Genomic DNA, 21,960 nt, shown 5'->3' with positions numbered 1-21,960 from the left:
CGTTGGCGGTAAACGCAAACCAGTGCACAAAACCTTGGTTTAATTTCTCTGTGTGTGAAGTTGTGATAGAGTGAGGAATGTGAAGCATGTGCACTGGTTGAATATACCTGTGAGAGGACGTTGTGTGAAAATTATCAAAGGAATATACAAGAAAAAAACTGACCTATGAATAATTCTTAGCTCAATTAATAATTCTAATTAATGAATTATTAATAAGCCTAATTTGCAAATATATCCTGGAGCATGTTAACATTTACTGTCGCTAGGATAGGATCTCTACAGCCCATCAGACACTGTTGGTGGACAAAGACAAACGTTACTGTTAGTGTGCTGTCTCAGGTTTAGGTCTGTAAGTCTGTATGTTGCCAACCATCCACCATGCATTGCACTCACATCTTGACACCAGCTGTTTTGTCGGCTAATGCTGCTGTAACATTTATACCAGTTCCATTCACAGCAGTCTACTGTGGTCCTCTCCCAGATTTGTTAAAACACTGTACAAATGTCCCAATAATGTCTTCACAGTGTGATCATTTAATAGAATAATATCTACCCTTTGTCATTAGTATGAATTCTGTTGACAAAGTTGGTATAAAATGTACACAACTGCAAACTACAGTAGTCAAATATATCAAAACACAGCTGCTGTGCTCAGATGACCCAAAACAAGGAGGAATTAGATTTGGCTGACGAGGCGATAATACAAATAGTAACTGAAGTTGCTGGTGACGATACTGTCACCAGAAACCAACATCAGTTCAACTCCCTAGTCACCCACACATTGACATTTTCTGCTTCCTTCCTCTTTATTATTATGATCTAAAAGCAAAATAATATATAATATACAAACACCCAAATTAAAAAGCATGGACCCACAAGCATTATTGTTAAGACATCATAGACTTTAAAAAGATTAATCAGTGCGCGTAAGTGCTTTGCACGTTCAGGCACACTGAATTAATCTTCCTCATCTTTTTATTCTTCTTCTGTATGTTTTTCAGCATGTATCTAGTCCTGCAGCTTTGCCAGCACATACACAAAAAATACATAAAAACATGCAGCTTGATCAGGAATAGTGTGCTATGACTTTTCTCATGGATACCTTTAATCATTTTGTCAGATTTTCCCCCATTCATTCCTTATGGCAGTTTTTCATGAATTTTCAACTCTTACTTACTCATTCATACATTCACATAGAAACTCCAACTTTAAAATGTTCATGACAAGTAGGACTTTCTGCCATTAATTCAGCTTTTTAATATCTTTAATACTTTTCACACAATCTAAGTTTAAAATTAATGAAAATTTCAGTCCTTCTGAGACTTTTCCATTAGTGTGTCACAGTGAAGAGAGGCTGTAAAATCATATGAAAATCTTGTCTTCAACTTGCTCTCACAGCAACAATTGTCACTACACATACATAATTTGTACATCAAAATGTAGGAATGCTTGTGTCGGTCACAGACGTGTAACTGTGGAAGCAAACAGACTTACACTTTTGTCTTTATGAGCTTCCAAGCGACAGGAGCACCAACCAACTGCTGCATTAACTTCCATATTAAAAGAGCAGAAGCAGCCACTTCTTCCAACAGCTCGGTCACATTTCTGACTCTACACACACAAATATCACCAAATGTGCTCAGCAGGCTCTTATCTTGCTGACAAAATCCCCATTTCGGTGATAGGAGTTACGGTCTGGGTGCTACAAGCATAATCATGAGAGGTGTGCCTCAGCTAAAAAATGTCTTGACCCAGGAGACATTGTAGGTACCATCACCATGGCAACCCTTAATTGCAGTTGGGAGTACACAGCTGATTGAGATGACCCCATTAACACAGTGTGATACAGCTTGCTTTAAAATAAATTTAAATCTTCTCTCTATAACGCACCAAGCATTCAGGCACACATAGTCTAGTTTTATATAAAACTGTAGCTTGTATACAATCATTTATGAATCATTACATGCCAGAATCAAACCAACCAATCAATGCGACCATATCAATTATATTTCCATTTATGAATCATGAATTTGACTTTAAGTTCGAGTTACAGCCATCGCAAGTTATAAAGTTGTTTACGGCTAATCCTAACATTGTAAGCAAACAATAATGTTAGTTACACAGCCAACAGAGCAACATTATCTTCTGATAAATTTAAGTCCCATTTTCACTCACTTATGGTCTCCATCAACTCAGTCCTGAAAATGGGCCGTTTTGTTGCTGGACACAACTGCAGGCTTCAGCTGCTGGAAGGAGTGCTGTAAAACCAAAACAGTGAGCTAAAAGAGGATAGAAAGCTCTGTATGGCTGCGGAGTTGTGTCATGGTTCTCTGTTGGGTCCATGAGAGCAACTCTACAATGTTAGTTTTACATCATTCCTTCAGTTCAGTTGGATATTTTATTATCCCAGATGGGAAACTTGATTCCTATTGCACTTCAACCTTGACTAAAAATTACAAATCTACGGCCCGAGGGAAGAGGTTCAAACTCAAGGTGAAGGGGGTGGTTTGTACTGTCCAATATGGACCTGGCCTTGTGGAGAACCTGCTGGTGAAAGAAAGCCATCAGGGGGGTTTGTGGGACACCTATCACCTTCCCAGCAACCTTTACAATGTGGTTCAGGTGGTTTTCATCCTTTCCCTTCTTACAAACTGCATCAGAATTTACTTCAAGTTACTATCACTGATTGTTGCAAGATATTTATACTGCTGGATAAATTCAATGCTCTCTCTCTCTCTCTCTCTCTCTCTCTCTCTCTCTCTCTCTACCCCAACTGGTCGAGACAGACGACCACCCACCTAGAGCCGGAGGATCTGTCCTAGGTTTCTGCCTTTTAACAGGCAGTTTTTCCTTGCCCTTGTCGCCAAGTGCTTGCTCATGGTGGTACTGTTGGGTCTCTGTAATTAATGTTAAAGAGTTCGGTCTAGACCTGCTCTATTTGAAAAGTGTCCTGAGATAACTTCTGTTATGAATTGGCGCTATACAAATAAAATTGAATTGAATTGAATTGAATTGAATGCCAGTTCCGTTTATGAAGGTCTGAGATGGTGGGTGGGATGATTTCCATCTGAAATCAATGACCAGGAAGATATCGTCCCACCATTATTATTATTCCACACAGTGATTTGACTGATGAAATATTGATGAATGCAGATTTAATAATGAATATTATACTTAGGTTTTTTTTCATGAATAAATTATATTAAATATTAATAATAATATTTAATATGTTTTACTTGGAAATAAACAAAAAAAATCAGAAAACATTAATTTGATTTTATTGCTGTCTAGAGTTAGTCTATTGAGACACCCGTCAGTAAATGTGATATCACAAACCTGTGTTTTGCATTTTGATTACAACAGATCACAAAAAAATATATAGTTATTGTTGACAGCATGCAGTAGCATAGCAACCTGCCGTATATATCTGGTCTATCATTTATCTGTCAGCACAGATGGGTCCAATAACAGATCAGTTGTGTTTGAGAAGTAAACATAAATATTTGTCTCAGGTGTGGGGGTGAAAGGAATGTGGAGATGGAGGGCAAAGACACAGTCTGTGGTTTAGACTCATAATTGAACCGTGATACATGGACACATAGTACTGTTCTAACAACAGGGAAGCAAAAAGCCATTGACCCTGAAGCAATAACATGGGACAGTTATAGTGATAGTTTTGTTCAGGGTGAACTACCTCTGTGTTAAACAGTAGCCGGACCCTATAAATGTGTGTGAGTGTGAAGACCACTTCTTCACATCCTCTCTGAACAGCTGTACAATTTACCAGCAGACATTTTGGCTTGAGGTCAACTGGCTGCTCTTGTAATCCTCATTCTTCAGAGATGGATCATCGTAGCCACAGGGCTGACTCATGCGCCGCGCTGTGTTAAAAACTGTTGGAGCTCTCAGAGAACAAACAGAGTCTGCTGTGGGACTCGGCCGAGCACTTCTCAGCCTCTGAGCCTTGGCGCTTGACATCTGGGACGGAAACTCTTGATGAAAACTTGAATATGGACTACACAGGGCTGCTGCTGAGCCTACTGCTGCTCAACCTCAGTGGAGCATTTTGTGCTGTGGTGCAATGGACAGAGTTAAATGAAGCAAAGGTAAGACGATAGTTTGCTTTGTAATTTGTTTAAACGTGCATTCACAAGATGCTTATCTCAACAGTGAGTGTATGAGAGCTTTATAGTCGTCCTCTGCATTCACAGGCCTATTTGAGGCAGTATGGCTACTTGAATGACCCCGCTGATCCACAAGACCCTCATTACCTGGAGGAGATCATTGAAGCTCTCAGGTAAAACAGACGAGTGGAAACCCAGGTTGCTACTGACAGTGTGTTAATGCCATAGCATATGTTAGATCTATACGAGGGTCTGCTGGAACATAAATACAGTGGAGGAGGACGTGAGCAGCCCTCCTTGTATTTTCAAATCAGTTTGCAGATGTTTGTCTTGTCTCCAGGGTTTTCCAGACGGTCAATGATCTGCCACCTACTGGAGAATTAGATGAAGCTACTATGAATGTGATGAGACAGCCTCGCTGTGGCTTGGAGGACTCCTTCAACAAGAAATTTCATAAATACAGAGTGATGGGTGAGTCAAGAGACAATCTTTAGTTTCTCTTCTCACAAAACTGTCAGCAAGTATTTTATTTGCATTCGTGCATACGCTTTGAGGCTTGTTATAGATCTGTTAACGTCTTTAACAGCACATGTCCTGCAGTGTGAATGTTAAAAGAGTTTGTAGCTGTGAGTTTGAGGGTGAGATGTCACAAATTGGTAATGTCTGGAACAATGTCTGGACCTTTAAAGCTTTGTAGAAATTGTTGGATCTCTGAAGGCAGAAACTTTTATCTGCTCGATTTTAACCCGTATTAGACAGACTGCTGAAATGTTCCACTCTGGAAAATGTAAATACTGGTGATTAAATAAAAGCACTTGAGCACTGAAGTCAACTCAAGTAGCAGTATGAAGTGCCTTATTTAAAGTATATTTACAGAACATCAATAGATATGATCATTTACGATGTGACAATAAAAACAAAACAACTAGAAAACTAGGTACTACAAAATAAAATACAAATGTTTTCAAAAACCAGATATGAGACTTTTAGTGAGGCAGACAGTTTATTGTTTTTTTTATTGAAAAAAAGGATTCTTCTACTGCAGGTCGTTGGAGAAAGAGGAGTCTGACCTACCACATCTACAACTACACACCGGACATGAAGAAGACAGATGTCACGAGGGCCATAACCTCGGCCTTCAAGTACTGGAGTGATGTGACTGCTTTGACCTTCAGAGAGGTCCACTATGGCAGAGCAGACATAAGGATCTCCTTCCATAAGAGAGATGGCTACTGCCCTGTCCCATTTGATGGCCGTGGTTAGTCCCTCTCCACTCGAAAATCACTTGTTCTTCTTGACTTTGACAAACTTTATAAATATATTCTTTCACTGTGAATTATTAACTACTATTAGTCTCAGTGTCCTCTGAAACACTAACTCATACTGTTTATTTGTACCATCTGCAGGTCATGTACTGGCTCATGCTGAGTCACCAGAATCTGGTATTGTCCATTTTGATGAGGATGAGTTCTGGACTGAGGGATCATATTATGGTACTAATCTGCGTATTGTAGCTGCCCATGAAATTGGCCACGCTCTCGGCCTGGGTCACTCTCAGTTCAAAAGCGCTCTGATGGCGCCTGTCTACTCTGGTTACCGTGCCAACTTCAGGCTGCATTCAGATGACATCAGAGGCATTCAGGCGCTATACGGTGAGTACGTTTGAGGAGGACCAGACTGGATCAGAGCGGTCAATTTGATATTGACTGTGAATTTGCATAAATAAGTACCTGTGACTCCTAAACTGACATTCATGTGGTCTCTTCATTCAACTGATACAGTAATATAATATGTACAGTATATAATATACAGACATATTGTGAGGCTCTTAATAAGACTTATATGAGGAGTTATAATGGTCCTTGTGGTTTGTAAATTAGAACCTGACAGATAAATCTTTATTCACACACACCATCAATGATACCATTAAATAGTTTTTTTGTAATTATAAAACATACTCTTTCCACTATGTGCTTTAAGCGACCAACATATATTATTATTCTGTATTATTAATTGCTAACAATGATGCTGTGCTGTTTGTTTACTCATTTTCTAATAAGGTATAAATAGGTAGGATGTTTATCGATATGTCTGCTGATCAACAAGACTTGTTTTAATACATATTTAATATATATAGGTTCTATACCTAGAGTTCATTATCTGATAGCTGACTTTCCTTTATTAGAGGTCTGAAGCACCCTAATTATTATGTAACGTACATGATTGTTCAACACTCTTGGATCCACAAGGTGTCTCTTGTTTGCATAAAAAGGTTCAGGTAGTTTTCAAATGTCAAAAATGAGTCCAACATTCATCCTGAAACTCTGTTTACAGGCAAACGCATTACCAGCACTTTAGCCAGTCCAACAACCGCAGACAGTCTGTTTCCCACAGCAAGCAGCCATGATACTGAGAGCATCCCTGACCCCTGCACTGCCACACTGGACGCCATCATGTTGGGTAAGTTATAGATTAACTGTTGTGAGAGTGATGACAGGACAAGCCCCATCTGTGTGCATTGACACAATACTGAATATTGTATTTGATAAATTTGCAGTGTAAATTAGCAGCGATTGAGCTACAATAAGGATCTGAAAATTTTGTCTTTTGACATGTAAGTTTCAAAACAACAGTGAAGCTCTAAATATGCCAAATGCCTGTTTTTGACAACCTGAGAACGAGACTCAACAACCTCAACAACTCAACTATCTTTCTTTGATAATCTTTCTTTGAACTCTGATTGGTTGTTTCTGTTTTAGACGCGGTGTATTCTTGCAAAATTATTGATTATCTGTCTCATGTACTTTTGTCAGGATATAGAGAAAGTTTCAGCAAATATGACAATAAGTTATTTAAAAAGTGACTTACTGCACCTTTAATGACAGGTTTACATTATTTTGTCCTTCTGTATGTGGGAGGGGAAGGTGATTATGTTAAACCTTTTGAATGGGCATCAACATATCAATATTTGCTTTGTTTTTTTTAGGACACAAAACGTGTGACACATAGTTTAGTATCTCACTGTATGTTCAATCAGGTCCATGGAGGAAAACCTTTGCTTTCAGTGGTGATTACGTGTGGACCATCTCTGATCTGGGACACAACACGCCACTGAAGATTGACAGGCTGTGGAGGGAACTCCCTGGAAACCTGAACGCTGCTGTACACTCTCAAAGAACCAACAAGACATACTTTTTTAAAGGTACAGTTATTGTCCAATACTTGTGTCATGTGTATTTATACCTTCTGCTCTTCAGTGAGTCTTGAACTTGAAAATGTTTGTACTGTTTCAGGCAATAAAGTGTGGAAGTATACCAACTTCGTGCTGGACTACGGCTACCCCAAACAGGTCAAACGGATCCCTCCTAATATCGATGCCGCCTTGTACCTGGAGAAGAACAAGAAGCTGGTCTTCATCAAGGTATCTATTATCAAAACATGAGGACCAGCAGCTTTGATCATGGCCACATTTGCAGACATCCTCCGTTCTTACCTCTTATCTCTTTGTAGGGTTCAGAGCACTGGCAGTGGGATGAGCTGAAGTACACCGACTTAACTCTCTATCCCAAACCGCTGTCTATGCTCTTCAGCGGAGTACCATCCAGTCCAGATGCAGCCTTCACCTGGACCAACGGCAAGATCTTCTTCTTTAAGGGCGACGACTACTGGCGTGTGAATGAGATACTGAGAGTGGACAGAGGATACCCGCTGAGCAAGAAGGAGCGCTGGATGCGATGCTAGGGGTCGACCATCAGGGGGCAGCAGGTACCAAGAGGTCTACAGCAGGGGTGCTGGTTCCACTCCGGGGGCATTGACAACCAGGCAACCTCAACAGCAGTGATTGTGATCGTCTATCATCTACCACGTTGAAAAAAAACCTAGTGTGGGAATTGATATTACTTTACTGGATCTGATTTAGCCAAGCTACTCCTGCCCGCCGCAGCAGGCAAAATTTTTGTGAGGCTTAGTTCTTGAGCACAAACGTGTGTTTTTGTGACTGCGAGAATTATGTAAGCATTTGTATGATCTCAGGGAGAAATCAAGGGAGGCCTTCTGTTTTTCTCTCTAACATATGTGTTGGATTATGTGTCTTAATAGTTGCAGCAAGATGTAATATGATGAAGGGAGTGTGCACTTTCTGTTCAGACATTTTGTTTAGCCAGTCATCTTTTCATGTATGTTTAACCAGTGGTCTTTTCTTTAATGTTACTAAACATGTCAATTATGTAATGAACCACACTTGTCTGTGAGAAATAATGTAACATCTGTGTCCTGATTCTCTTATGTGGAAATGTAGCATTTTCTACAATTAAAGAAGACATGATTTTGCCAGTAAAATTGCCTGATTTCAATTCCCTGTCACCAGAGAAATGGCTCACCATTCCCACAGAGGATAGAAAAATATTTAATGTTCACTATGATGAAAGGCCAGTCTGTCCTGCTTTGTGTTGTCTGCAAAAAAAAAAAAAACTTTAGAGGCGCCATGGCAACCTCGACCAGTTGCAGAGTAGGAAATCCTCCCCATGACCTCTTTCTTGCCTATGAAAAATCTGGTGAGTAATGCTGCCAGTGTTGCTAAGAGCCTAAAGAGACAAACAATGCAATGTATCTGACTCTGACTCAACCAATGAGCAAAAACTTGTTTTTGTATCAAACACATTTATTTATCTTTGAAATTTCTATCAACAGGTATGTACAGATTCAGGTAACAAGTGCATTGTCCCTGCAAAATTCAAACAAGAAAAATGAGAATTATTTAAAAATCTACAAATTAACAACAAACATGCTTTGTTTTTTGTCCTTTTTCCCCCCAACACTACCACATAGTTGTTCATTATATAAATTAAATTATAAAAAGTTTACTCCACAAACATACAACAGTCTATATTCTTCACCTACTGTGTTCTGTCAGGAGCTACACTGAAAAGATCCTGCTAAAAAAAGCTCCTGCAAAGAGCTTTTAAATACAAACTGCAGTTTATTTGCATCATTTAGTTTTTGCTTCACTTATTCATACTCCATGTATCCAACTACATGTCATATCTTAACTCTCTCACCACACTCCATCTAAATAAAAATACACAAAAATGAAAGTCATTTTAATGAGAAACTTTCACAAATCCTACGACCACACAGTTAAACAGTAAGACAGGTAATAACACAACACTTCATGGCAATGACTAACTTTTTAAGTACAGTACATGTAATGTCAAACAAATTGCTTTGTCGTGTTCACTACCAAAACAGAAAAATATCTGTTTTTTTTAGGCTCGTACTTGCTGTTTATGTATTTAATACACGATGAGAGGAAACTGAGGACCTTATTTTGTTAGTATCAGGTTTTAAGTGTTTCTCTGAGAAACACAGTGGTTGCAGTGGTTATAGCTTGACACCTCTTTTTTCTCCCCAAAAAGCAGCATTCTCCTTCTCTGAACACCCAGTACTGACACACTCATAGGAAGAAATCCATCCTCGCTCCGAATCGATGTAAGGGCAAAGAAAACCCTTAGCTGAGGGGAGCAGGTTATTGGTTCTAGTCTACATTAAGAAGACACAGTTGGAGAACTAAAGAGGACTAAGAAGTCCCTTCTTGTCTCCGTTTTGCTCAGACCCTGACGACTGGGGTTGTAGCTGTAAGGGGCGCGGTGGACCCGGTGTCATAGTCCAAGTCAATCATGGTGTGGTTGGCCGTGCCCAGGCTGCTAAGGGAAGTGCCTGTGCCCATCTGTCTGTCCCGCAGACTTTGCAGGTAGCTCTGAGAAGAACAACACAGGGAGAGATGAGTGAGGTAAAAAAAATGGTGGGTTTAACTTCACAATGATTTTTATGGCATCAGTATCTACAGCACACGCCCTGTTGGGTGACACTGACCGGTGCCAGTAGATCCCCAGCGTAACGTTTCACTGGGGTGGGTTTACGGCGGTACGTGCCTTCCTGCCCACCTGCCTGCTGTCGCTTCTTAGCGTCCTTCTCTCGAATCCGCATCAGCTGAACTCTCTTCTGTCTCCGACTGATAACGACTACAAGGAGAAAGGGGCATTAAAAGGCAGCTTGTTAACGTCACTTCATCATGAATCAAATTACAGTAATTCTGGACAGACAATGAGATACAGTAGAAATGCAGCATGTTTTGTTAAATCTTAAAACATCTGGACGCATATTAATCAAACTTTAAGAACATTTTGGACTTAAAATAAATAAAAATCCTTCACATTTACCCTTTTCATCAAAGTCTTCAATTTAAGAGAGCTCCACAGATGTGTTCTCCGATACCTTTACCTTTACCATTTCCTGCTTCAGTTTGGTTTTGTTTTAGATTGTTACATCTTACTTGCTATTGGAGATATTAAGGATTTCACTAAGCTATTAAAATTATTTTCAATCACATAAAGTTTTTGCAGAATAACATATCACTGAGAACTTTTCTAACAAGAATGAACAATGGGCCAGATAAATCTTTGTCTCTGATTGGCTGTTCCTGCTCTGACCATACTCACTGAGAGTCACCTTTAAATGTTACTCCTACATTTTGCTTTAAGAAGGAGTAAGTTGTTTGATAACTGTGAATATAACGTTTTCACTCTTCTGTCGGCTCTGACAGATGATTCTGAAGTTTAATTCTTACCCACCCCTACAACAGAACTTAGGTTGTCATGATATTTCCTCCTTACCCTCAGTGTGTGAGAAGCTGTCATCTGTCAGTTTCCACTGGACCAGTACTCCTATGAGGCTGAGAGCGGGCCAGATGCCCAGAATGACCCAGCTGTACCAGCAGAGAGGTGGCCCGGGTGTGAGGCGCAAGCATTCATACACATGCATGGCCAAAGCCAGCATTTCCACAAAGTAATCAGCACACACTGTCATAATAGCTGCCCCGAACACAGCCGTGGACAGCATGGTGAAGAGCTTTTGCCACTGCAGTGTCAGCACAGCAAACAGCATGCCTGTCCCCAGAAGTGTGCCCAGTGGGACCCAGACTGTGGTTGGAGTGTAGAACTGGTGAGTGACCAGCAAGGCGGCGAGAGCCAGGAGGAGACCCAGCAGCAGGCCGGTCATGAAGAGGCCGACACTCCGCACCAGCATAGTGACCAGACCGCACAGCAGGCCTATGCCGAGGCCGATACCCGCGCTGGCCTCAACGCTCAGCTGAGTGTCCAGCACATGTTCCTTGTGGCACAGCAAGAAGATGATGACAGAGCCAAACATCAGACCAGACAGAAACATGACGGCCTTGAAACAGCGGTAACCTAGAAGAGGAGAGACAATGTCAGATTTACACAAAGAAGCAGAAGATGCCTACTAGAACCAATCTGCAGAGGAAATCAGTATCATCAAGAGAAAGCACAGGTTTATCCAACTTAATTTGACATATTTAAAGATTGCACTGTGGAGGTAAGTTTACAGTTACATATGAAATCTTGATGGTGTGTTATATCATCCCAAAAAATCTCTTGCTTTAACCTCATGTCAAGGTTTGTGTGAGCCGGCAGAGATCCTCACCAAAGAAGCAGTAGATGATGCCAAACAGGCAACACATGGAGCAGATGACGGCAGGGATGACATCATACTTCCTCTCTATCTCCAAACTGCAAGCGTCAACGTCGGCCATGCCTGCCCCGGCCCCTTCAGAGCTCAGCCCAGTAGGATCCGCCATTCTGGGTGAATGTGGGAGACTGAAATTCGGGATGAGGGTAGAACTTGTGGTGGTGTTATCTCAAGTCCATCTGAACAGGTTTGGTGACTGCAAGAGAACAGAAAAATTATAGAGGAATTACGGACAAATAAAAAAAGTGTGTGGTTGAATCTTTATAAGGAAAAAATGAAATAGTTATATCCTGATAAATGGAGAAAACTCAAGTACTCCAGAGGTAAATGTGAAGTGTGAAATCTTCAGGTCAACTGTGACTTCTTCATAGCTGCTCTGTATGTGCAGCTGTCACAAACTCAACACACAAAGCTATGCAACTCAGTGCAACCCTGCATGCTTCGGGCATTCACACAAGCAGCTCATTCACTCACTATAATCCAGGACCCCCGTTGAGCTCTGCTCCCCCTGAATCATTAGGGTCATGAACTCACGAGTGGTCGGTCACCTGAGGAGAGTAAATGGCTTTACTTTATCAGTTTCTAACACTATTACAATAATCTAGTTTTAACTGTCCTTACACTGAAAGGAGAAAACAGTCAAGCACTGTATTCTCTTATAATTTGCTAACTTTGGTTTCATGTTAAATAAGCTGGTTTTATTTAAGTTTATTTTCATAACCTACTTGGCTGTGTCTGTTATGTGGGGATATGTGGTTCTCACCGGACAGCAACCAAGTACAGTCTAAACAAGTATATACCTTTTGATCTAATCGTATTCAAAATAAAGCTTGAAAACATTTTGTCTAGGACATTTACCGTCACCTACTTTGTCATTTCTGAGACGCGTACCAACTACCACTCTTGAAAACTGATAGATGGTATTTAGGCTGGCAGGCCCATAGAGAGCCACAGAGGGCTGCAGTGGGGCCAAAGACTTATGGGTGGACTACTCATTCTGAGGCTGCTGGCAGGCCTCTTGAATGATCTCACCACAACTGAGATCCGATTACAGCTAACTCACGTTTTCTACTTGAGACAAACAGCCAGGAACAGTCAGTCCTGCTTTTATTCTTTGCTCCTTGCCAGATCTTTCTCTCTCCGCCCCGTCTATCCGCCACCTCTCCTTCTTCACCTGGAACTTTCCCTAACTTAAATCTATTTTCTGAACACTGAAACGGGCCTGATTCGTTTCGCCTGTTTCTCAGACACACGGCTGTGTAATTTGTATGTCCTGCCTATGAATGACTTTACATGGAAAAAATGAGAGCCTGCTGGAAAGTTTTCTTTTCTTCTTTAGTCACTCGCCTTTCTTCAGTACCTATCTTCCTCTTCTGCTTTCCATCAGTGACAACTACCATGTGTCTTTCTTTTTTTTTGTTATTAGGAGAATTTAGGAGAAATACATCCAGTATTTGGCCAGTTTATGTCTGGAGACTACAGTCTGGTGTTGCTTTATGAGGATATGTGTAAATAGCTGATACTGAGATATGTACACTATTTATGTAAAATAGAGAGATATTGTGGGATCATTTAAAAGTACACACAGGGGTCTGGGCAGAAAGACGGCTCAGTGGTTAGCTCTGTCGCCTTAAAGCAAAGGGGGGTTTGAATGACGGCTGGCTCAGGGTTAAGACACTTAAGACAATTTCTAGCTTCCCCTGCCTGACAAGCAAGGACTCCAGCTCCATGTGACCCCTGAACAGGATAAGAGATTAGAAAATGGACTGAAAGAGGCAGGAACCTCATTGTTATGGGCTTTTGTTTTGCTCTTTGGTCTCGTTACTGTGGTCTGCCTCTGCATGTTGGTGTTGACTCAGTCATATGAGAAGACAAGTTTTTTTTTTTATGAAACAAACAATGCGGAACTGTTAAAAAATGAACCAACAAACTTCAGTAGACCAAGTTTCTGACATATAGTAAAAATTAAACTAAATGTGGTTGACTGCCTTTGGTTTGGCCCAGAGTATTTGACCCCAGTTGGCATCTGTTTAATGACATGAATGCAGCATGAGGCCACCTGGTTGGTTTGGTTATGAGACACCTGCACCAGCCAACTTCCTGTCATTTGTTTGCTTGTTGTGACTGACTCCACTCTAAAGCCTTTACCCTATTTACCTGCTCGGTGCTCTTTTTTTCTTGTATGAAATGTGAAACTTAAATGCCCCTTAAATATGAGTGACTAAGTTCATCATCTGCTACGTAGTTTTGATTCCTCAAACAAACTACATCGAGTACTTTTGAAGGAGACAACAGATCCGGTGAACGTTACAGGGTCTATACAGATAATTAACTAAACCCACACCACTTAAGCTAATTCTTCTGCAGCTTAATCTTTCAAAGAACAAAGGCAAAAAATGTATTTAATGTCTCTTGTAATTCGCATACAGCACGTCAAATTTGAATAGTTTTATACTAAATTCTGTGGGTAGATAAAGTACTGACACATCACATTACACAGTAACCTAATTACTGTAATTGGACACTGGCGACTTCCTCTGTTGCTTCTAATGGTCCAGGACTTTGAAAGAATGTTTTGTTGTCAGCTTATTGAATTTAGTAAAAACCATTAGGACAAATTATCAATGCTGATAGAAAATTATAAAATCTAGAGTCTTCCTTTCTACCACATATCATACTTGGTTAATGTTACATTTCATATTAAAACAACTTTTTGGGGGGTTTACCAATCACAATAGCACTATGAGTGTGAACTATTTAATATTTCAACACCATTTTAACTGTAATTGACTAAACACGCAGGCACATGTACACTCCCATATCTCTGCGTCTGCCTCATGTTACCCCTCTGTGAGTCACAATGGTGTCCTATGTCTAGCAGGCTTGGAAGTCCTTGCTGCTGTGGGAGAATAGAACCATTATAGGGCAAAACAAAGACTCTGAGGCCCATGCTGTGACCTCTAGTGGCACTCAGAGGAAACCATGCGGACGAAAAAGGAGACCACATAAAGATGGCTGAGAGCACCAAGGAAACTGGTAAATCCCAAGTATTTGCTTTCAGAGGGCTGTTGAGTGATTGAGGGAGGGGGTACTAACTAGAAACAGAACTATCTATCATAATGACTGAGCTCTCTGGAGGCCCCCAAAATCTCCCAAGCTTCCTAGCTGAATTTTTCTACGAGCTAAAATCACCTGGCAACTAATTCAATACATGTCAACAAGAGGAAAGACTCGCTGCGCCACGCTAGCAGCTCTGTGAGGCTAGATGCTAACGTCGTCATGCTCACAATGCTAACATGCTAATGTTTTGCAAGTAATATTTACCTGGTTCGCCGTCGAAGTTTAGCCTCTTAGCAGGCTAAAATCAGCTAAAAATTAAAATTTAAATAATAAATATTTGTAGCAAATTTCACAGCAATCCAAAAAGTTATCAACTCAAAATGTCAACCATTTTTACTTGCTTTTAGTGTATATACTTTTCATTTATAGTCTTCTATTTTCTATTATATTTTGTAATGTTCTTATGTTGTGATATCTTATTGTACTTCCGCTTCTGTACTCTTGCACTACATTCCCTTATGCTCCTACGTGGAGTCAGTAAAGGTACATCTTATCTTATCTTATGATGATGCTGGAGGAAAGGTCAGAGGATGACCAAAGTCAGCAGGATTCACGAACAAAATCAAATGGAAATCAATCCAACAGTTGTTGAGATACTTCAGTCTGGATGAGAGTGGTGGACTGTTTCATTTCCACCACCAATGACCATTAGAGGCTTGAAAACTCCTTTACCTGTGCTTGAACTGTAATAAAAGCTAAATAAAAGCACACATAATGGCCTCCAGAAGATTCATTCATTTACTTAAGAGGCTTGGAGCTATTGGAATATTACGTTGCCCTTGAAACAAAAAGCAGACTAGTAGACCAGAGTAGACTCTCCTGAACAAACAATGCAGGGGGCAGAGTAGCGCAGATTTGAGTGCTCAGCTGCTGTACAACAGGCAGGGTCGACTATAAGTTCCCCACATAGCTAATTTGGGTGTGTTTTATTAAGGGGTGGGCGTGTGTGATCACAGCCAAGGATTCTGCAAGTGCTCCTACGACTTGACGGCCAGGGCCAGCTGAGAAGCTGAAAACCTGCAGTGTTATGAGTTGGCTGTGTGACAACTTCACTTGGATGACTCTACCAAGAATGTGAGATGCACTGGGGTCGGTGTTCTGCAGTTGCATCCATAAATCATGCCACCTTCAGATGAACACCCTCAACCCGCTGAAAGACTGATTAAGTCCAGACAACATGCACCATGGGAATAACGCTAACTTTCACGGTGGGGGTTATTAAAATGAATGCCATATTGTGCTAAGCATAACACTGGATAAACATGCTCATCATCCCAATACCATCTGCTTTCAGTCTGGATAATGTTGAGCAAGACATCATATGGGTCACCATTGAGCTTCCTGTCCCCCCATAGCAGGAAGCTCAGGACCAGATGAGGAAGTGGAACATCAGGTTTCAGCAGGAACTGACCCTCGTGTTTGTGACACGGAGCAGAGACAGGAACAAAAAGCTGGATCATCAACACTGAAACATCTCTTCATCCCTACAACACCATTCCCTTGATTTCAATTAAGAATCAGGGGGTGGGAGACACGAGGAAGTGCAGTATCAAATCACAGACCCTGCACTTTTTGAATTTGATGTGTGATAAAACAACATTATAATGAAGTACTGTAGGGCTGCAGAGATGGCCAACAAGTGTTGTTCTTTTGTCTCTCCATTTGTAAGTGTGTAAAAAAAAATGTAAACTGTGATGCAAAAGGCTATTAGCTAGCTAGTTATTAACTGTCTGGCTAACAACTGATGTAGATTAGATTGCTAATTAGCTAGCATAAACAAGATTGTAATCTGTCTGGCTCGCAGGCTAATCTACATAACACTTGCTATTGTGTCACCAAGTATATTAACAACTTGCATAATGAACACAGCACCACGTGATAGATTACACATTTTTCCAGACTGAATGCTCAGATGTTTGGTAATTCTTATTTATATACGCTGTATCTGAGCTTCATGCGGCCATATTCACACAACTATATTGCACTGATCATGAATGTGCAAAAATGTACACTTATGTAGACTTTATATGGACAAATCAATACCTGCCAGTGGCACCAGTCACATTCCTCTCATTTTAATTTTGCAGAGAGCTTTAAATCCCATTCAGATCATTTAGTTTTTAATCCAGATTTATCATTTGCCACTCACTCTTACGTATAGCTGAAAAACTAAAAACAGACACAAATGAATAAATATAGCAATAAATATTGATCATTTTAATGTATATTTGGTACCTCAGCTTGAGTCCTAGCTTTAAAACCTCACCAGAGTGTGTGGGATACACATATCAACTGTATTTTAAAAGCTCTGTGGTGCTATGCATACATTGTTGATTATGTGACCCATGGGATAACTGCACAATACTCATATGAACATGTCATGTGTTTGCATGTGGCTTGATCGACTGTATCCCAGTGAGTACATCCTCGTTGCATTCAAAATTGTATTAACAGTTTTCTTATTTCATCACTAAAGTGCCACAACAGGACTTATTTTCCCCTGTGCAGATCTGAGATGTATTTTCCTTGTACGCTTCCTTCCCAGGGTGTCACATGGTGTTTCCTAGTAATCAGCGGCTCAACCCAAAGCCATCTCAATCAGACATTTACCAAAACATGGATTTTTAATGTGACTCTACAACAAGATATAACAACAAATGTGCACTATGTACACTGGATCTTTCTTGAACCAAAGAATCTGAATAAAAAATATGTTTCACTTCAGTCTTAATAATTCACATATTTGTGACCACAAAGTCTCCAAAATTGTGATTTTTATGCTAAACTTTTTTCCTCCCAAAGCTGATTGAATTCACTCAACCAACTTCATTTTGCACATAGCACAGTTGGAGTTCCCAGATTTTGGTCACTGCCCAGAGTTATAAAAATTCCCATCATTTTGCAATATTTGGTTGCACTCAATAGCTTTTTTTGTATAGAGACACAATTGGCAGCTGTTCCAGTGACAATATGTCAGTCATAATCTCACTGGCAGATTTAGGACTTCAACTGAAGTCTCCTATGTCCGAATAAAGTCTTAATAAAAACAATAAATCAAGTTTATAATTCTCAATGCCAAATCATTTGACCTCTGGCCATGGGACCCAATAATGCGCACAATATTTTATTAGTGGTATCCAACTTCTTTTTCCCTCATAATCTCTCAAACTCATGCCAGCCTGACTTGCGACTAAACAATAGAAGCCTTTCAACTTAAGACTGCAGAGAGCTACTTATAGAGAGGCATGAAAAAAGATCAGAAACATAATGAGGAGCCTTTTGAAGAGAGTCACATGTCAGTGGTGCATGCATGTATACTGTAAATCAGAAATGCACATGGTCATTAACATGGTCAAATCCATGGTAAGAACTGAAATCCATGCAGTTAACTCTCTGTACTGTAGTAAGTTGGGATTGTGATCCAGCGGCAGAGGAAGGAGTGCACAGTGTGAGAAGCAAGGAGGGGCAGTTCCACAACGCTCTATTAGGGTTTGTGGTGGAGCAGCATTTAGTAGGCGGGGTGGTGGAGTCTGATGTCCATATGTTGGTGAGAGCATGACAGTAAGGCACTGTGTATGAGATAATATATGCTGATGATGAACACTAGGTTGGCGTAAAGAACCTAATTGCAACCACCCATCATGCAGAGCATCCCCGAGCAAGACGCCAACGCAAGTTCCAGGGGTGTTCTGTCCTCCGTATGAAGTCGAGCTGGGGGGAAATTTCAACTTCAACTAGAGTGTGATGATATTATTATAGCATACATAAAAACTTATCATACTAGGGTACAAGAAACACAGTTGCTTAGGCAGACTGCCAAAGTAAAATTGAATAGACCACTGATTGAATTGTGATAATTTGTAGATAGGTTTGCTATTGGCAGAAGAGGAGTCACTACACAGTAGTGGTTCAGACCTCCCTGCAGTGCCTATATATGTCTGCAGCTCTATCATTTACAACCGACATTTAACCCATTTTGTCAAATTCCAGTCAACAATAATTGTACCTCCTACAGCGATCTCATGAGCCGAAAATATCACGTGTGTCCTTCATTTTCCAGGCCCACTCAACGCCACTCTCATGTCGTAACTATAACCAATGTTTAAAGTGCTATAAGTAGTCTATGGATGGATGTTTTGAAATGACTGGTATCAGTTTTTATGTGGTTTCCATGTGACAATGGGTTTTTTTTCTTCTTGCACCCAAGAGTCTCTAGATCTTTCTGAGTCTACAGTCAGGTTGCTCCTCTGCCATGTTCTTACAGTTAGGCTTCTTTTGCTTCGTAAGGATCAACAGCATCTGATGACATCCAAGGTTTGGTAAATTAAATTCTACAATAAAAACAGCAAAGACATTTAAATTCACCTCTGAGTTTTTTCTCCCTTCCTGTAAGTATTCCTTAAGGTATCTTATAGGAATATAGGAGAAAGTCACAGGTACAGAGCACAGCAGTCATCTTATTGGATTAACCACATCAATGAGACTGTCAATGAGTACAGACTGTACTGCACAGCTCTTCTTATTTGTCCATGTGCGGCACATATGGACTATGCAGGAGGCCTGAGCATGTGTCAGCCCGACAGAGCTGGAGTGCCAACCCCCAGAGGGATTGATGAAGTACTTCTTCTAGAAATTCTGAAAACTTCTGCATGAACTCACTTAAATAATCCTCACTCAACGGTGTCACTGGAAAACTGCATTTGCTACGGCTTTGAGCTTAAATAATGTCCCGTCATGTGACAACAACTAAAGACAGAGGAGAAGCTGAGTAAACATGAGGTTGCCATTGGTTCCTATTGAATACCATGGATATACACTGTACAATACTGCTGAATAAATGGCTAAACTGCATTTGGAAAAAAAAAAAAGTGACCACAGACAGCAATGAAGTTCTTTTTTTTCAGCAGCTGAAAGTAAAACTAGAAATTCCCCACGTGTCTAATATACAGCTTTAGCCACACAGATTTGTTTTATAATGTAAATTAAAATAAGAGAATTGTGCATTTTGTCTTTACTTTATATTACTAAATACAGAGTTAACCATTGCCGACATCTCACATGAGTTTGGAACTGCGGATATAAATGGCTGGGCAGCCAATACTTTAATTAAAAGAACAAACTTTAGTCTATGGCCCTGTTTTTTTAAGGGGGAAAATAAGACTGCTTGTGTTTAAAGAAGAAAGGAGATCCAAACACAGTAATTACCCAACCTTCAAATTAAAGCTTGTCCTCATAAAACGCGAATTTCTACTTTGCTGTGCTGGTCAGCTGCTCTGTGCACACTCTCCTTAAACAACGCTCTCTTTAAAGCTGCTTCCAGTACATTCAATAAAGTTCAGTGTTCAACACTTTAGTTTCACTGTGTGTGTACTTGGTAAAGATACGTCCGCGTGGTGTTAGCATATTCTAACGACAAAGACAAGACAAAAATGAGAGCCTTGCATCTTGGCTAATTAAAAGGAACCACGCAAGACAACATGTGCAGTGTAACTTTCATCAACCCCTGCTCCTCGTGCTTCCTCTCCTGCTCCTCTTTCTCCCCAAAGCAGGGAAGGGCTTCCTCTCTGGCGTTTCAAAGGGGCAAAACCATCTGGTGCAGGCTTGGTCAAGTAGATGGGGGGGGGGGCTGCACCGAGGGGGTGTAACTACAGACTGCGCTCCCCAGTAAAGACAGGACCTGTAGGTTGTCATCACACTGCCCAAAAAAACCCAAGAGGCACTCCCACCCCTGGATCACACAGCAGAACCACAGGGCCAGGGCTTTCTGCACGCTACGTGGGCCACAGATGGACTGAAATGTTTGCCTTCCAAGACGAGGGATGTTTCCATAGTTATGTTAACCCATAAACACTATGGCTGGTAATAGAGAATAAAGAAACATGAGTTCTGTATTAAGTATTAAGGTTTGTCAGACAACCTGTGGAGTTTACATAACATATAACTAGATGCAAATTACACAAATCAGTATTTTTTTGTTAGTTGCGCTGCAGGCTTCTTCCCATCTTCCACCAGTCCTTCATAACTAACTTTAAACCTGGAGCTACGAGTCAGTACTGGGGGGACTTTAGTCTAAATCTCTGGTTCAGTGCACAACAATAAAAGCCTTTATTATCCTACATCATTATGTCTTTGTCCTCAAAGGCTGAAGGATAAGTTGTATTATGTGCCTCAAGTGTACAATGCTTTAAAAAAAAAAAAAAGGTGGGTTCAGCCCTGGAAGCAGCCTGGATTGCTACGTGTTATTCCAAACATTTCCAGCTGTAGAGTTTGGCTCTGATCAGTCAGGATCTGAAGGTGGAATCGCTCAACTATAATCAATCATCATCGGTGATGAAATATGCGACTATTGTTTCCAGTGACAGCCTGGAGTTAGTTATAACTGAACTCCAATAACACACAAACCAAACCTCGGTGTTAAAAAGGAAGAGTAAAGTGCTGGTGTTAGTCAGACATCTTAACTGTTTGAAGTAAAAGTGATTTTAAGGACTTACCGATGAGCCTGTGTGTTCGGCGGATATAACGATATAACTTCTCCTTGACAATCGGCCCTGTCAGACAGGAAAAACCCTCCACCACCATCCACACTCACACACACACACACACACACACACACACAGAGAGAGAGAGAAGCGGTGGAGAGTAATTGCCACGCTAAAAACCGGTTTTTCCTCCCAACTTCTCCCGAGGCTTTTTTTTTTTAAAACTCACAGGCTGAACTAAACCGCCAACAACGGCATCGTTTTTGTTCCTAACCCCCCCACCCTAGCACACACTAGCCCCCTGACTACAGATGTGAGGAGGGTTAGCTCGTTTCCATTCTCCGCGGCTGCCTCGGTCACTCACACAACTTTCTAACGAACATTAACCGTTGACGTTCCCGTCCGCGACTCCCAACTTCCACCTCTCTGGAAAATCTTAACCTCTCTCCTCCTCCTCCTCCTCTCTCCCTCTCTCTCCCCCCTTTCTCTCTGCCGAAGTAAATGGCACTTTGAAGGAGAAAAACAAAGGAGGAAAAGTTTTTTTCCCTCTCTCTCTCTCTCTCTCTCTCTCTCTCTCTCCGAGGCAATCCCCTCTCTCTATCTCCATCCACCGCCGTCAGTTGGGCCGTTGGCCGGGGGCAGGGAGGAGGAGGAGGAGGAGGAGGAGGAGGAGGAAGGTGGGGGCTCAGTAA

At 40.9% G+C, this 21,960-nt stretch overlaps 2 protein-coding genes across 4 annotated transcripts; one reads left to right on the top strand and one right to left on the bottom strand.

The window, feature by feature from the left end:
- Positions 1 to 3,844: 3,844 nt before the first annotated feature.
- On the top strand, positions 3,845 to 8,462 carry mmp19 (matrix metallopeptidase 19). Its single transcript, XM_051416164.1, has 9 exons — positions 3,845 to 4,106; positions 4,212 to 4,297; positions 4,465 to 4,595; positions 5,170 to 5,382; positions 5,531 to 5,776; positions 6,459 to 6,584; positions 7,162 to 7,326; positions 7,418 to 7,545; positions 7,635 to 8,462. Exons 1-9 carry the CDS (start codon positions 4,011 to 4,013, stop codon positions 7,863 to 7,865), a joined length of 1,422 nt encoding a protein of 473 aa, XP_051272124.1. The 5' UTR covers positions 3,845 to 4,010; the 3' UTR covers positions 7,866 to 8,462.
- Positions 8,463 to 8,763: 301 nt separating this feature from the next.
- On the bottom strand, positions 8,764 to 21,644 carry LOC127372464 (transmembrane protein 198). Of its 3 annotated transcripts, none has more exons than XM_051416180.1 (5): positions 21,281 to 21,644; positions 11,625 to 11,865; positions 10,796 to 11,371; positions 9,996 to 10,144; positions 8,764 to 9,879 (listed from the first exon to the last, which is right to left on the bottom strand). In XM_051416180.1, the coding sequence occupies exons 2-5, from the start codon at positions 11,776 to 11,778 to the stop codon at positions 9,730 to 9,732; spliced, it is 1,029 nt and encodes a 342-aa protein (XP_051272140.1). In that variant the 5' UTR covers positions 11,779 to 11,865; positions 21,281 to 21,644; the 3' UTR covers positions 8,764 to 9,729. The 3 variants fall into 3 exon arrangements, with proteins under 3 accessions (XP_051272140.1, XP_051272141.1, XP_051272142.1); XM_051416181.1 differs by having other exon boundaries at positions 10,055 to 10,144; XM_051416182.1 differs by having other exon boundaries at positions 10,067 to 10,144.
- Positions 21,645 to 21,960: the final 316 nt, after the last annotated feature.

Source organism: Dicentrarchus labrax, unplaced genomic scaffold, assembly GCF_905237075.1.
Source record: "Dicentrarchus labrax unplaced genomic scaffold, dlabrax2021, whole genome shotgun sequence".
Taxonomy (NCBI): Eukaryota; Metazoa; Chordata; class Actinopteri; family Moronidae; genus Dicentrarchus; species Dicentrarchus labrax.
The sequence above is the reverse complement of the archived record's forward strand: the minus strand, read 5'-3'. Positions and strand labels throughout refer to the sequence as shown.